Source organism: Cervus elaphus, chromosome 7, assembly GCF_910594005.1.
Source record: "Cervus elaphus chromosome 7, mCerEla1.1, whole genome shotgun sequence".
Lineage (NCBI taxonomy): Eukaryota > Metazoa > Chordata > Mammalia > Artiodactyla > Cervidae > Cervus > Cervus elaphus.
This window is the reverse complement of record NC_057821.1, coordinates 23760107-23775983: the sequence shown is the minus strand read 5'-3', so window position 1 is coordinate 23775983 and position 15877 is coordinate 23760107. Positions and strand designations below refer to the sequence as shown.

Genomic DNA, 15877 nt, shown 5'->3' with positions numbered 1-15877 from the left:
AAAGTCATAATAGCAAACAGACAAACCAGAGATGGGGTGGAGAGGCTTTGCAACTCATATCAAAGACATACAACCTGTTTTCCTTATATATAATGAGCACGTACAAAGGAATGAGAGAAATGTCAAAAAATACCCCACCAGTACAAAGTAAATAGACAAAAAAAGCTCATAAAATTCTCCTAAGAATATACTCAATCTCTTTCATAAAAGATGGAGTTTATCTTTTTTCAATCAAATTAGCAAAAATGAAAAACTTGATAGTACCTGGTATGGACTAGTGTACGGAGGGAAGTACTAGCATATAGATACTTCTTACCTCCATCACTGATAAAACTGTAAAGAACAATCTTCCAATAATCTCCCAAAATTACAAATGCAAATATCTTTTGATCCTGTAACTCATTCTTAGGAATTCACTGAATAGGTGTACTTGCATATCTGTAGAATTATTTATATAAATGTGAGCTTGCTCACTGTAGCACTATTTGTAAGAGCCAAAGATTAAAAACTCCTATATGATATCTAGTGGAGTACTGGTTAAATACTTAATGATGCATTTAAACAATGGAATACTGTGAATGTTTAAAAGAATGAACAACTTGCAAAAACTAAAATAAAAAGAACACTAAGATAAGGTGTGAAAAAATGTGTAGGACAGTATGCACAGATTGCTATAAATTTTTTTACTTATTAAAAAATAATTTATTTTTAATTGAAGGATAATTGCTCTACAGAATTTTGTTGTTTTCTGTCAAATATCAACATGAATCAGCCATAGGTGTACATATGTCCCCTCCTTCTTGAACCTCCCTCCCATCTCCTTCCCCGTCCCACCGCTCTAGGTTGATACAGCGCCCCTGTTTGAGTTCCCTGAGACATACAGCAGAATCTCATTGGCTTAGATTGCTATAATTTTTAAAATGAAAACCAAAACTGCACACACACAATACACACACACACACACACACACACACACACACACACACACACATATCTTCTTGGAAGAAAACAGAGAAACCAATACCATTTCTTTCTTCCAGGAGGGGAACTAAATGAAGGATAAAGTGAAAAGAAGCTACTTCACTCTTTTGTAACTTTTGGGTTTTTACCATCTACATAAATTATCTATTTAAAATTATACTAATTAAAAACAAAACTACTCTCTGACCTAGATCTTAGAAAGTTTTTATTCAAAACTCAAATATTTGTTGTAAACTAAAGCCTAAGCAATTTCAAAATTTCCATGACTATTCAATGGGCATTAGACATTACTAGGAATTATACAGTTTGCAATGTTATTAGCATACCTACAAATTTTGATAAATGTAAACAATGGAAATAAGCAGAAACAGGAGTGTTTGAAAAGCACATAAGTTGGCATAAACTTTGAAAGAGAGGATAATAGAAAATAGAAAAAAAAAACAACTTAGGCAAGTAATGCAGGGACACACTTTCAAGGGAGCATCCTGATTTATGAGAGTGAGTACTAAGTTAGACCTAAGGGGTAGGGCAGGACTGAGCCAAACAAGCTTAGATAAACTTGACTTTTTGTGCCAGAATAGGAGTAGGACTCTAAGGACCCCACAAGCACACAGTCAGACACAAAGGCATGCGTGTAATAATAGCCTATTTCCTCTACCCCTACATGTAAACACCTTTCTCCCTGAAAATGAAAGAAATATAAGATGCAGGTCAGAGGAGTACTGTTAGGAAGTAAGCAAACAATTTAAGAAGATTCCTCTGAGATTGCATCTATTTATGCATAATATTATAAGATGCTGAGGCCAATCATTGACAATTCTGATAAATATTAGTTCTCAACTATTAGATAAGGATATCAGACTGTTATGTATCAATAGTCAAAGCAGAGTCTCTCAGATAGCAACTATTCCATGACTTAGAATACAAAATTTACAGATAAGACAATACCTATTACTCTGAAAAAGAGCTATTTTCCAAGAAAGACCTTAAAATAACTAACATAGACTGCATTAGCATTTACTTATTGAGTCCAATTCCACTGGCATCCCTGAAATGCAAAACTATGCCCGAGAAGACACTGTCAATGCCAGAGTGTGTGCAAAAGGGGAGAGCAGGGTGCCCTAGTGACTGGGCTTTTCTAGCTGATCATACGACCAAAACGAGGACCAATGAGAACAGTTACAATATAACAAGGAGGCAATTTATGGTCTTTCTTTAATATCATATACAGCTTTAGAAGAAAGCTAGACCTTGTTATCCCAGAGGAGGGACTAAAGTGGAAATGTGTCTGGAGTGGGCGGTGGAGACGTTATATCAGGATGATGGTCCTTTCAGACCTACAAACATGCCGTGGAGGTCCCTGGAGGTCACCCTTAAGCTCCACATGCCCAGAGAAATCCACTGTGGTACCTGTGTGAATATCAGGGTAATATCAGCTTTGTCCTAAAATCCCTGAGAAGAGCAAACCATGCTGAATATACTCTGTGCATTTATTTTTACTGATACTAAAGGATTTTGGTGTTTTGAAGCCTCAAATAGTGAACAATACCTCTTCCTAAATTAAATAGCCATAGACTAATTATAGCAAAAAAAAAAAAAAACTCTGCTCCCTAATATCTCTTTTAAAGGAAAAGAGTTTATTGTCAACTTGATGGTTTTTTCCCCTGTTTTCTAGGAAATGCAATCGTACAGACTCAGGATTAGAGACAAAAGGGACACAGCACCAAGTGATAACACTCCTTTCTCCTATCTTTGGTTGGTTTGGCTGAAGTGGAAAGAAAATATTTTGTAAGATAGTCTAACTAACTAGATTGGCATCCCCCTTGAAAGGACAAGAGGTACTTTTGATAATTATTCCAGAAAAGTGGAAAAGAACCAAGATTTAATGTCATCCTAATTTTGAGGGATTAAGTGGCAGCAGATGGTATATCAGGATGTTAAAAAATAAATAAATAAAACTTGTACAAGAAAGCTCAACAAACATGCTCAGGATTCCTACCAGCATGGGATGTCCAATCCATGGTGAAAAACAGGCCAACTTCTTTCTGTTCCTTGGTTATACTGTTACACCGTTATAACTATAAATATATAGCTGAATTCAGAAGTAGTTCAGCAATGCAACTGTTCACAATCTATATCACTAACATAAATCTGAGTGGAAAACACATGGTAATGTTGCAAACCAGACCTGGATTCTCCTCCTCACTGTTCCCATGATCCTGTGCAACATGGTGAATCTCACTGTACCTTCCTTAGGTACATTTGAGAATAACGATCACTAAATTTAATTGACACTTACTTTGTGCTGGGAACCCTAGGAACCACTCTTCAAACATTCAGATTTCACTCCCATGACCATCTTATGCGGGGAGTACTGTTTTTGGTGATGGACAGGGAAGCCTGGCATGCTGCAGTCCATGGGGCTGCAGAGTTGGACACAACTGAGTGACTGAACTGAACTGAACACTCCTTAACACTGATGCTCATAGAGGCTGTGTGTCTTTGCTTATAGGACACGACTAGCAAGTGTAAGTGGTAGAAGTGGGTTCAGACAAGGTGATTTGCCTCCAGAAGCACATTGGTAACCAGTGATATTATGACTTAGTGCTTTGGACTATTCAGTTTTCCATTTCCCTCCAGGGCTGAAGTTTTATGATTCTGAGTAAATTCTGCTATGAAGTAATACTGTTGTTTAGGGAGAGGAAAACCAGAGGACAGGTACTTATTTTTAACAACTGCCTCTGTGCCCCACGGTGTCAGGTGTTTAATCTAGCAAATGGATTTAATGCTACAAAAGACACATAAGGCAATGTTATGGAAGAAAGGGGTGCTGGGCCATCCAAGGTCTGTCCTTTCTTTTACACTATAGAGTTGCTGCTAAGAAGGTTCGGGACATGACATTTTCTAGCATATCTCACACCCACCTCTGGAATTAGGTGTGCTCATGGGACTAGTTGTCATGCAACATAGATAGCAGCAATGTAGGCTACTTCCTGACCAAGTGGGTAGGAAGCTGTGTCCTTTTACCATCCGATCTTTCTTTATTGTGAGCTGAATGCACAGGGCTCTGAGAAGCAAGAGGAGGGCATAGCTAGAGGCAAAAGGATTCTGGCCCCTGAATGAGACCATGAGAGGAAGGAAGGGTCCCGAGGAGGAACACTCATGTCATCTGTGAAGAGTGAGAAATAAGCTTCTCTTGTGTTAAGCCCCTGAAAATTTGGAAATTAACTATTATAACAGATAGCATTACCCTAACCATTACAGATAGTATGACCTTTATCTGTATATTAGGAAAATGAAGCTTAGTCAGGTTAAGCAACTGACCCAAAGTCAGACAAAATGTCAAAAGTGATATTATGGGGGGTGACGATGGGAGTGTACAGGATAGGGTCTGGAAGCCTACTGATTTCTTTTTAACTAAAGAAGGAAGCAATAGCAGCAAAGGTTTTAGATTTGAAAGGGTGAATAGAAATCATACACATATTTGCAAATGGTCCCCTTTCTTTTGCTGATGGATATTTATACCCTTCCCTCCCCACATATTTTTTTTTAAATATATATGTTGTTGTTCAGTCTCTTAGCTGTGTCCAATTCTTTGTGACCCCATGGACTGCAGCACGCCAGGCTTCCCTGTCCTTCACTATCTCCTGGAGCTTGCTCAAACTCATGTCCATTGAGCCGGTGACGCCATCCAACCATCTCATCTTCAGTTGTCCCCCTCTCCTCCTGCCTTTAATCTTTCCCAGCATCAGGGTCTTTTCTAATGAGTAGAATTTGACCTCTAGCCACGACAAACTGGAAAGGGCTTCCCAAGTGGCGCGAATGGTAAAGAACCTGCCTGCCAATGCAGGAGATACAAGAGACACAGGGTTCGATCCCTGGGTCAGGAAGACCCCCGGAGGAGGGCATGGCAACCCACTCCAGTATTCTTGCCTCGGGAATCCCTTGGACAGAGGAGCCTGGTGGGCTACAGTCCATCGGGTCGCAAAGAGTTGGACTGAAGCAACTTAGCATGCATGCATACATGACAACCAGAAAGCCCAGGCATTTATGTTCAAGGACTTAAACTGTGCTTCAAACTCCTGGTGTTGCCTGAGGATGCTATGTGAGCTTTCGCAAGTTCAGCAAAACTGTTCCAGGAAAGCACTCCACTCAGGTAAACAAAACTTCCCTTCAGCAACACTCTGCAACTTTGACCGTCTTGGAAAACCTCAAGTGAGGTGGGAGTGATGGGCAAGAATGACTATATAACTGACTCCTCATATTTGTTTTAACACCACCAACACTGCAAAGATTGTTCTGGAGTAAAATGTAGAGGAGGCAGTTAATTGGTGATTCATAAATAATAAATATATAGCAAGGATATTAGAACTAGGACAATAATATTGGCCAAATTCTTTGAATGCTTTCCAGAGATAGAATTTTTCCCACTCTAAGAGAGTCTAGGATTATCCCAAGATCTCAGGAAGATCAGTAAATTGGGTTAAGCAATTCTAATCTGAATTTTCCAAAGAATGAAAACTCTCTGGTATTATAGATACCAAAGTGGACCAAGGAGAAGTCATAGCAATGTGATTAACAAGGGGAAATAAGAAGAACTTCAGGCTTGCAATAAAGTGGATAAAAGAAGCTGTACCAGCCATTGGTTATATATTTAAACTCCATTAAATGAAGGCATATGGGTAACAAGGAAACAGTTACATTCAGGAGATTAGTATTACATTCAGGGGATTCTGAATTCAAATACTTATATTTTATTGTAGATCAGATATATCTGTATATGTGGACCAAAAAATAAATCCCCATTCTAAAGACGTACCTTACTAAAATGTCCCCTTTCAAACAGCTTTAAAAGGTGAAAAAAGTCAGCCACTTTTGAGTTCATTCCATTGGTTACTAGGTGCAGTGATATTTGTAACAAACATTGTGAATAATTTAAATATAAATTTTCATGAAATAGCCTTCTCATATGTTCTTAAAACAGTCCCTAAAATAATGACTCTAACACGTTGATTTGACAACGATGCTAGGTTGGCACTATTAGTAGCGCCAGCCCAGGTTGGATGCATGAGGCAGGGTGCTCAGGGCTGGTGCACTGGGATGACCCAGAGGGATGGGATGGGGAGGGAGGTGGGAGGGGGGATCGGGATGGGGAACGCATGTACACCCATGGCGGATCCATGTCAATGTATGGCAAAACCACTACAATATTGTAAAGTAATTAGCCTCCAACTAAAATAAATAAATCTATATTTTAAAAAAAAGCATTTACAATCACAGTGTATTTGTAAAATGCAAATAAACTTGATTGAAAGTTTTTAAAAAATGTCCAAATGATTGAAAAAAACTAGTATTCTTTCCTACAAAACCAGAGATTTACAAGAAAGCTGATGAACTATTTTTGACAATTAGAAATCTCATTTTAGAATTTCTGGAGAAATGCATCTAAAATGTTGCCGGCTCCTGTAAAAACATCTGCTTGAGGGGCAAAAATATTACCCAAAGACATGGTCAAAACAAGATCCATGAATACCAACTAGTAAATATGGTAAAGTTTTAATATTTACTAACTAAAATTATGCAAGCAAAACATGCTTGAAATAACTAAATCAAATTCACATTAGCACCAATAGGACCAAGGTCACAAAATATTAGGTTCTCCTCTTATTTTAAGACAACTTGTAGTTTTTAAAACTGTCAGTCATGACACGTGACTCAATAGTAAGTCTTGAAATAAATTTAGTGGGCTTATGTTCAACATTTAAAAGTAGTGGATCTACAATTAGCATTCTAAAATAATATAAAAATATGGAATAGAATAAAAATACTATAGTACATATTAATGTATATAATATAGTACACAAATGAAACTTAAGATGTGTGTGTGTGTGCATATGTGTGAGAGAGAGAATACACATTTGAAGGTCATAACATAATATATGGGGAGTTGAGGGATATAAACAGTCCTTTGCCCTTAAATCTCATTTTTTCAGTTCCATCAAAATGCCTAGCCTGGAATTCAACAATAAAATATTTCTTTCTCTACATCGTGAATATCTGGGGGATTTCAAAAGCATCCAGTGAAAAGTAGGACATATCTGTGGAACCCTGCTCAATGTTATGTGGCAGCCTGGATGGGAGGGGAGTTTGGGGAAGAATGGATGCATGTATATGGATGGCTGAGTCCCTTCGCAGTTCACCTGAGACTATCACAACATTGTTAATCGACTATACCCCGATATAAAATAAAAAAGTTTAAAAGAGAAAAACATAAAGTAAGATGTATCTGGGAAGAATAAAATTTTTTAAGTTTCATCAGCTAAGGCTGACGTAACTCCACTGTGAACAGAGGCCAAATGAATAGAACACAAGTTAGGCATTTTTGTGATGAGAGGTTTGCTGGAAGAGTAGATGCCAAAACCATGAGATGGTCCTAGGATTTCACACATTTAACCTGTATCTGGTAGCATTGCTCAAGGATTCCCTCACAGGGTACTCAGTGTTTTGGGATACCATAAAAATCAACAAGAAGAAATGTGAATATGTGCTTTTAGGGTTTTTAAGGTTTTACTGGGCAGTACATTCACAGACACTGTGGATAAAGGTCTTTCTTAGGTCTTTGCTTTTCATACTAGCTACATGAAAAGTATCTTAAGGAACATTTAAATCAAGGATCCTTAAACCTCATTATATATCAGGGGGTGTTTTTAAAAATAAAGATATGTGCACCATACCCCCAGAGGCTACATTTCAAGTGGTTTGGGAATGGGGTCCAGAGATTTTAATAAACATCCTCAACTGATTTTACTGTGGAATTGGGTTTGAGAACCAATCAAGTTCTTCTATTCATGTGATTCTTGAATTCACCATTATATTTTGAACATACTTTTGTTCTTTTGTTAGGTACCTATAATTTTAATGATGTTTTTACTTAAATTAAGCAGGAATCTGCTTCTCTTTTGAATCAACCCATGAGTCATTTTTTCTACTGTGTTTTTCCTTTAGTACCTCCAAACCCTATGGGTGGATTATGAGTGAACTTCAGTTACCATATGCCAGCTCTCAGTATCAGCACACACAGGCAAATAGTACAAGACATACACAATAATAACAGTTGTTTTCATTCAGTTGTTAAGTCACATCTGACTCTCTGTGACCCCATGGACTGCACACGCCAGGCTTCCCTGTCCTTCACTGTCTCCTGGAGTTTGTTCAAACTCATGCCCATTGAGTCGGTGATGTTCATTAAGTGTTCACGGCCAATAATAATATTGTGGTTGTTATCATTACTACAACTAGGAAGTAAAGCAAAGATACCTGTTAAAAGCAAAATCACCAAAGTGATTTTGTCAAGACCAATGTCAAGAACACACTACTTCACAGAGTTGTTCAATAAATAGTGTGTGTTGATAATCTGGAAAAGGACAAGATGTTTGCTTTTGTGTTTCACTTACTTTTCACCACCTACAGTGCCTTATAGACAAGTGAGAAATCAATGCAAGAAAAGTGTCACAGGTGTGTGCAGTGAGTCTTGGCAAAAAGGTTCCTTCAATCATTTTTAAAACAATAGAATTCTAGGTTATACAACAACTCTCCCTGACATTCAATGGCTCCTCTACAAAGTGTAAAAGATGTCCAATGATATCTTTTCTTAGAAGACTGAATGAGAATGTGTAAAGTTTAGTTCTTACAGAAGAAACACAAAAGAAAAAATAAAGTGGAAAAAAATAACTTCTGGGGATATGTTTCTACCTCTGTGTCTACCCCATTGGTTAGCCTTTGTGGGTCAGCTCACTTGCTCATAAAGCCATGGAACTTCACTGTACCTTAAGAGATGTCTACAGGATTAATACAACATGCTCTCAGACTCAGGACCATGCATTGAGTCCTGTGAACGCCTTATAAAGGATTATTGGTTATCTTATAGATCATGCTGCACTGAATAACAATTAGTTAAGCCAGATTGATCTGAACTTTAAAATAAACAATAATAAAAATAGCTCAGTTTTTTGTTGCTGTTATGAAGGGAATAGTTGTCTAAATATCAAAATCTTCCATTGCTATTATTTTTCCTATTACTGCTAAGATTAGTAAATCAAATGATAGTTTATGAATCTACATCTAAACCTTCTATTAAGTCTAACTGAATCATCACTATCACAATTAGTTGGGAAATTCACCTGTAAATCAGTCGTCTTTAACATATAGACAAAAATGAAATGGCATCATTAACAAACCTGAACTTCAAAGAACTGCTAACCTTCCATCATTACTTTGCTGGGCTGAAAAGTCCTACCTTCAACTAAGGAAGTGAGGAGGGTCACGTTGGCTGCTTTCCGTCTTCCTGCTGGCAAGTTCAGACCCAGCCTATCCAGCTTCTCCCTCAGGCAGCGACCCCCATTCTTGGATTTTGCTCTGTCCAAAAACAAATAAAAGCTAGGTTTTGCAAGTTGTCATTTAGAGGAAAACAATAAGACTTGACCCTCTGAGGTGTTCAACATGGGACAGAAGACGTAAGGGCTGAGGGCTGAGGCGCGTGGTATCAGTACAGCTGGAAGATCACAATGCCAGTGACTTCCCTGGCCGCCCAGTGGTTAAGACTTCCAGCCGCCAATGCAGACAGTGCAGGTTCAATCCCTGGTCAGGGAACTAAGATCTCACATGCCACACAGTGCGGCCAAAGGATAAAACACCACCCCCCCAAACTACAGTACCAGAAAACTCCTGAGTCTTACCTTCTCAAAATGCCTCCCAAGAGTGAAGCGTTGAGGCATTCAGGGGGTGAGAGGCGTCTCTTCACCTCGGCAATGGTCACCTTGTATTTGGAAGTAGAACTGAGAAGGGACAGACGACCAGGGACAGAGCAAAACAAGTCTGTGGGGTTGACCACACAGGTGCCGCCTTTGGAGGGAAAAGTATATTTTATATTAGTGACCGTGAGCACAGATATTAGTAACTATATAAAACAGTTACTATCACGATGCTACTTAGGATTTGGAAATACACAGTATGATTTTTCTTTCTTTCTTTTTTTTTTTTAATTTTATTTATTTTGGCTACAGTGGGTCTTCGTTGCTTTGTACTGGCTTTCTTTAGTTGTGGAGATCAGGGGATACTCTCTACTGTAGGGAGTGGCCTTCTCACTGTGGTGGCTTCTCTTGTTGTGGAGCACAGGCTCTAGGCGCATGGACTTCAGTAGTTGCAGCACACGGGCTCAGCAGTTGTGGCTCATAGGCTTAGATCCATAGCATGTGGAAACTTCCCAGACCAGGGATTGAACCTGTGTCCCTTACACTGGCAGGCGGATTCTTATCCACTGTGCCACCAGGGAAGTTCCACAGTACAATTTTTCTTATACATTCACCACCTGGGACATCTCAGAAAGCTGCTCTGAAGATGTCTCTTCCAGTAACACTCAAGCTTTGTCTTTCAAATATCATACATAAAATGTTTGTGAGGGTATGATTTTCATTTTAGCCAAAATTAGCCTCCTATGAAGTGCTGGCTGGCCCACAAATGTTCATTTTGCCATCATCCACCACCAGTCCATCCTAAAGGAGATCAGTCCTGGGTGTTCACTGGGAGGACTGATGTTGAAGCTGAAGCTCCAATACTTTGGCCACCTGATGTGAAGAGCTGACTCATCTGAAAAGACACCAATGCTGGGAAAGATTGAAGGCAGGAGGAGAAGGGGACGACAGAGGATGAGATGGTTGATGGCATCACTGACTCAATGGACATGGGTTTGCGTGGACTCCAGGAGTTGGTGATGGACAGGGAGGCCTGGCGTGCTGCGGTTCATGGGGTCGCAAAGAGTCGGAAATGAGTGAGCGACAGAACTGAACTGAACTGAACACCAAGAAACACTTCAATTAGTTAAAAACCTCAAACTATACCAGCTAGCCCACAAAGGGTAGGTATTGTATAGCTATGGCTCTGTGTGTATGTGTGCACACACATGTACACAATGAATAGATATATTTTTATCCATGACTTACCATATACACAAAAGTTTCTAAAGCTCTGTTCTAAAATGATTGAGAACTGCCATCTCCCGTCCCTCGTCTATCTGCCAAGTACAGGCACCAAAGTCACTTAGTCTCCTGGTACCATTAAAAATCACATGCCCGTTGCCAGACACCTCCAACCCACATGTGCACATGTGCGTGCTAAGTCACTTCGGTCCCGTCTCTTTGCGACACTATGGCCTGTAGTTCTCCAAGCTCCTATGTCCATGGGAGTTTCCAGGCAAGAATACTGAGTGGGTTGCCATTTCTCCTCCAGGAGATCCTCCTGACCCAGGGATCGAACCTGCATCTCCTGTGGCTCCTGTACAGGCGGATTCTTTACCGCTGAGCCACCGGGGAAGCCCTGCACTGTGCATGGGGCACACGAACTTGAGCTTAACATTAGAACATAGTAACAGTAACATATAAAATGCTAGTGGCCATTAATATTGTTGTGCTTGTTATTATTACTATTACTAGGGAACAAAGCAAAGATAACTGCTGTTGGCAAAAATCACCAAAGCAATATCTCCCTGCTGGTGCTCCTGGAGCAGAAGCCTTCTGTCTCCTGGATCCAGAAAGCCCCCTGGAGCTTTTCTGTTCTCCAGGAATAAAAGAGAACATCCCCTACTCTCAGGCAGCTGAAGTAGACTGAGGACCCAGAGCAATCCATCAATCATGAGCGGGGAAAGTTTCCTACTGTCAGCCCTTCCTTTATTGCAAAAATCCTGAGCCAGTGTCCACACCACTGCATAGCCCCAGGATGCAGGGCTGCCTCCCCGGGCACCAAGGGCAGAGCTTTGGAGGTTCAGTGGCAAGTTCAAATTCAAAGGTTACTTTTCTGAGCATACACTGGATTTCTTATGGGCATTTTAAGATCCATCTCCAGAAAAGGGTCAAGTTCAATGAGGTTAATGAGGAAAAAAAGAGAGAGAGAGATGATGATTAAAGAAAAATAGGCAGGAGAGTGTTGCCCAATAGTTTTACTCAAAGGGTGGTTCTCAACTGGCAGAACTGGCATCTCCTGAGAGCTTGTTAGAAATGCTGACTCTCAAGCCCAACCCCAGATCTTGAGTAGAGCCTGCATCTGAACGAGCCCCTCAGGGGGCTCATCTGAACTTTAAGTTTTGAGCACTGGTCTAGGACTCACCACCTGCCTTCCCTTCTTTGACAAAGCAGCTCAGATGGAATGTTATGTCCATCGGGTCTGTGGCATTAAGATTGAGGTGTGCTTTCTAGGCACAGGGGTTAAGGAACCTGGGAGGATGTTTAAAAGGGTAAGAGGCCCTGGACCTGGGTGCAGAGAACAGACTACCTTGCCCCACTCTTAGGGGATTCCTACCCCTGTGCTGTCTGGAATTCTTCCTGCTTTCCTAGGGTTATCCAAGATTCCCCTGAAAGTGCTGGCACCCACCAAGGTCTTTCTCCTAAAGCATTCCAAGCTGGAAATCACCCTGAATGCCTCCTACCCCAAAACACAAGAGAAGATAATAAGAACATCCAAGCAGCCAGCTCGCCAAAGGTTGGAAGATGTGCCATGTACACTTGGCTAAATTCCCAATGGTAGAGTTTGGAAACCTGCCCCCAGTTTGAAATCTAAAAGGTAATAGTTTCAATGATCAGATTTGAAATCTTTTTCTTGGTAATTAAACTTGTAGCCAATATAGTGGAAAAAAACATACAAATGCCTGCCTCAGGAGCAGGGAACAAAAATCCAACTGTGCTTCTTCACCTCATATTCTCAGAGAGGATTTTAAAACCAACAATAATAATAATAATAATGATTTCCCCAGATGTCTAGAAGTAGATCCCTGGTGGCTCAGATGATAAAGAATCTGTCTGCAATGCAGGAGACCCTAGTTCGACCCCTGGGTCAGGAAGACTCCCTGGAGAAGGAAATGGCTACCCACTCCAGTATTCTTGCCTGGAGAATTTCACGGATAGAGAAGCCTGGAGGGTTCCAGTGTATGGGGTCGCAGAGAGTCAGACAGGAATGAGTGACTTGGCACACAGTGGTCTAGAAACTACCATTATACTTTCACTGATGCTCTCACTTTGTACTTGTAGATGCAAAATGTATTTTAAGGACTTTCCCAATGGCACAGTGGGTAAGAATCCACCTGCCAGTGGAGGGGACACAGGTTCAATCCCTGGTCCCTGGTCCAGGAAGATGCTGTGAAGCATCTAAGCCCATGTGCCACAACTACTGAAATCTGCGCGCCTAGAGCCTGCGCTCTGCAACAAAAGAAGCAATCACAATGAAAAGCCATGTCCCCACAACGAAGAGTAGCTCCTTTCGAAAAGAGTAGTTTCACTCAACGCAAGTAAAAAAAGCCTACATCCTGCAACAAAGACCCATGCCCTCCTCCAGGGTATCTTTCCAACCCAGGGATTGAACCCAGGTCTCCCACACTGCAGGCAGAGTCTTTACCCTCTGAACCACCAGGGAAGCCCAAGAATACTACAGTGGGTAGCCTATAGCTTCTTCTGGAAACTTCCGGATCCAGGAATCGAACAGAGGTTTCCTGCATGACCCTGTGAGCTTCAGAACTTAGGTCATATTGAGTTCATCTGAAGCAGAAATATTAAGAAAATAATACCCTGGAGGTTCAGTGGGTTAGGACTCTGTATTTGCACTGCTGGGGGCCCCATGACACGGCCAGAAACAAACAAAAAAAGAAATGATAATGTTTTTACTAAAAAGTCACATGTTTTGACCTGATAATGAGCCTTTCCCTGTGGTCACTATGAATCATTAGCAAATTTATATTCTTGCATAAATCTTCTTCTCTTGCACACTAGCCAGTACACAGTGGAAGACACAGGAATCTCTCACTCAACTGGTCTCAAGTTTATTATAAGTGTATGTGTTGTTTTCCAGGAAAGGAAAGTTTTAGAACTTTCTTATCTTGGCTAATCTATGGTAGGTTAGACATGAAATTTAGGGAGATGCAGAATATTGTAATTTTTGTAAAAATTTTAAAAAAGAAGTTAAATTGGGCTTTCTCCAACTGGAAAATTGCTTCCTTTGGACAAAGTGAACCCGCGTGCTAAAAGCCAGCTACTTTCAAGGAAGTCACTGAGTCTGCTACCTCACCAAAGGTGAAATCCCTGAACCCTAGGCCTTCTCTCCTGCATCCAGGTGAGTCTTCTGGCTTATGCTCAAATAAGCATTTATTAGGTAAGTCACACAGGCTGCATATTAAGAATATGTTTTATGCACACACAAATTGCCTGGAGGATTTATTTTGTATTCAGGATTAGCCATCAACTCCAGAGTCTTTTATTTTTTATGTCACAGCATCTTTAAAGGGAATTTCTGTTACTTTGATACTTGGCATTGCTGCAGCCTTGGGGAACTCTCTTGTCCTGGCTGAAGATTTGGCAACTTGTAGAGTTTACAGCAGCGTGAGGAACTGATGTCTTTCTTCCCAGTGCTTTATTTTTTAAGGAGGAAGAGTCATAGGTCAACATAACCAGAGTTTTGCATTTGGAATGAAGGTGGGCCATCTCTAAGGGGATCCAGACTACAGATGGCAATGATGAGATTTCAAAGAAGGAGTGCATGACAGGGTCAAGGATGCCAAGCCATTGACAGTGTTCCTCCCCAGTGTCGCTAGCTGAAGTTCCTCATGGTACCTGTGATGCATGTCAGCTCTGATTGAAATCACACAATATTCATTCTAGATCCAGCACTCCAGTTAGGGGCATCTCTGCTGCCATGGCCAAAGTCCTCACACCGAGCTGTCTTTTCCAAAGAGTACATCTCTTTTCCATTCATAATGTGCAGAGGCAATAATACTTCCACGGGGCTTACTATTTTAAAAATAGAAATTTGGAGACAGAGACTCCTATTTCCAGTGACGCTTCAAACTCAGATGGGTAGCTATAGTAACAGCATAAGAAATCATCTACTCAAGGTCACTTGTCCAGGACATGGCTATCATAAAAGGGATAACTTTGCCACAGCGATATTGAAAAGTCAGCCAAAGACGGTATGTGGGGCAAAACCAGCACAAAATACAGAGAGGCAGATCGATCCTCCAGCTGCCAGACTTTGTCAGATGCTATGAAGCCGAAAACAGCGCGGGGAGGGAGCTGCGCCTCTCCTGGTGTGGCCGTGGACGGTGTCGGGGCGGGAAAGAAGTAAAACGTTGGCCAACTAGTGACCCATGTCACCTTAGGGGGGGTTGTTCTGGGCCTCAGTCTGCCCATCTGAAAAGTGGGGATGCTCACACCTGCTCTATGTAACTGGAGGAGGTAAATAGGCAAAACGGAGGCACACGCCCTCAGCATCGCGAGTTTTCAGGCCACTCAACCCCACCATTGCGCTGAGCAGCCGCCGCGGCGCTGGGTGCAAGCGATGGAGCGCGACAAGACTCCGCCCACTTTGTGCGCGGCTACGGAATCGGAAAGCCAGGCGCCGCTGCCTGAGCGCGCTTTTTCTTCTCCTCCCAGGCAATTAGGGCCGAGGCAACAGCCCGGGCCCTCTCCCAGGAACTGCGGCTCCCCTGGAGCCCCTAAAGCTGCCTCTAGGCTACTCACCCCCACTGGGTGCCTTCCCGTCTCGGAACAGAGCGGGTGAAGGCGAGAGGCCCCACGCGCTCTGCAGGTGCGATCAATACTTCCCGGCGGGCTTCCGGGCGCGGGCCGCTGCGCGCAGCCTCTCCAAAGCCGCAGCGCCGCCCCAATCGCCGCCGCCTCGGTGTTGACATAATTAGACCAAATCTTGAGAGCAAAATAAATGTTCTGTTCGCCTTACAGCCAAACAGATGTTTACAATTCAAATGAAAGAAATACAAACGGCAGGGATTTTTTTTCTCTCTCTCTCTCTCCTTCTTTATCTCCAGTGATCGCTCGTTTTTTCTGACACATTAAAAAATATGTAA

General features: G+C 41.5%; 1 protein-coding gene across 1 annotated transcript in view; it reads right to left on the bottom strand.

The window, feature by feature from the left end:
* Window positions 1–15877, bottom strand: part of TFAP2D (transcription factor AP-2 delta) — a 59564-nt gene that overhangs the window by 33091 nt on the left and 10596 nt on the right. The window contains exons 4-5 of the mRNA XM_043908744.1: window positions 9717–9882; window positions 9278–9396 (exon numbers count right to left, since the gene is read on the bottom strand). Of these exons, the coding sequence (XP_043764679.1) occupies window positions 9278–9396; window positions 9717–9882 (285 nt within the window). The remainder of the gene's footprint in view (window positions 1–9277; window positions 9397–9716; window positions 9883–15877) is intronic.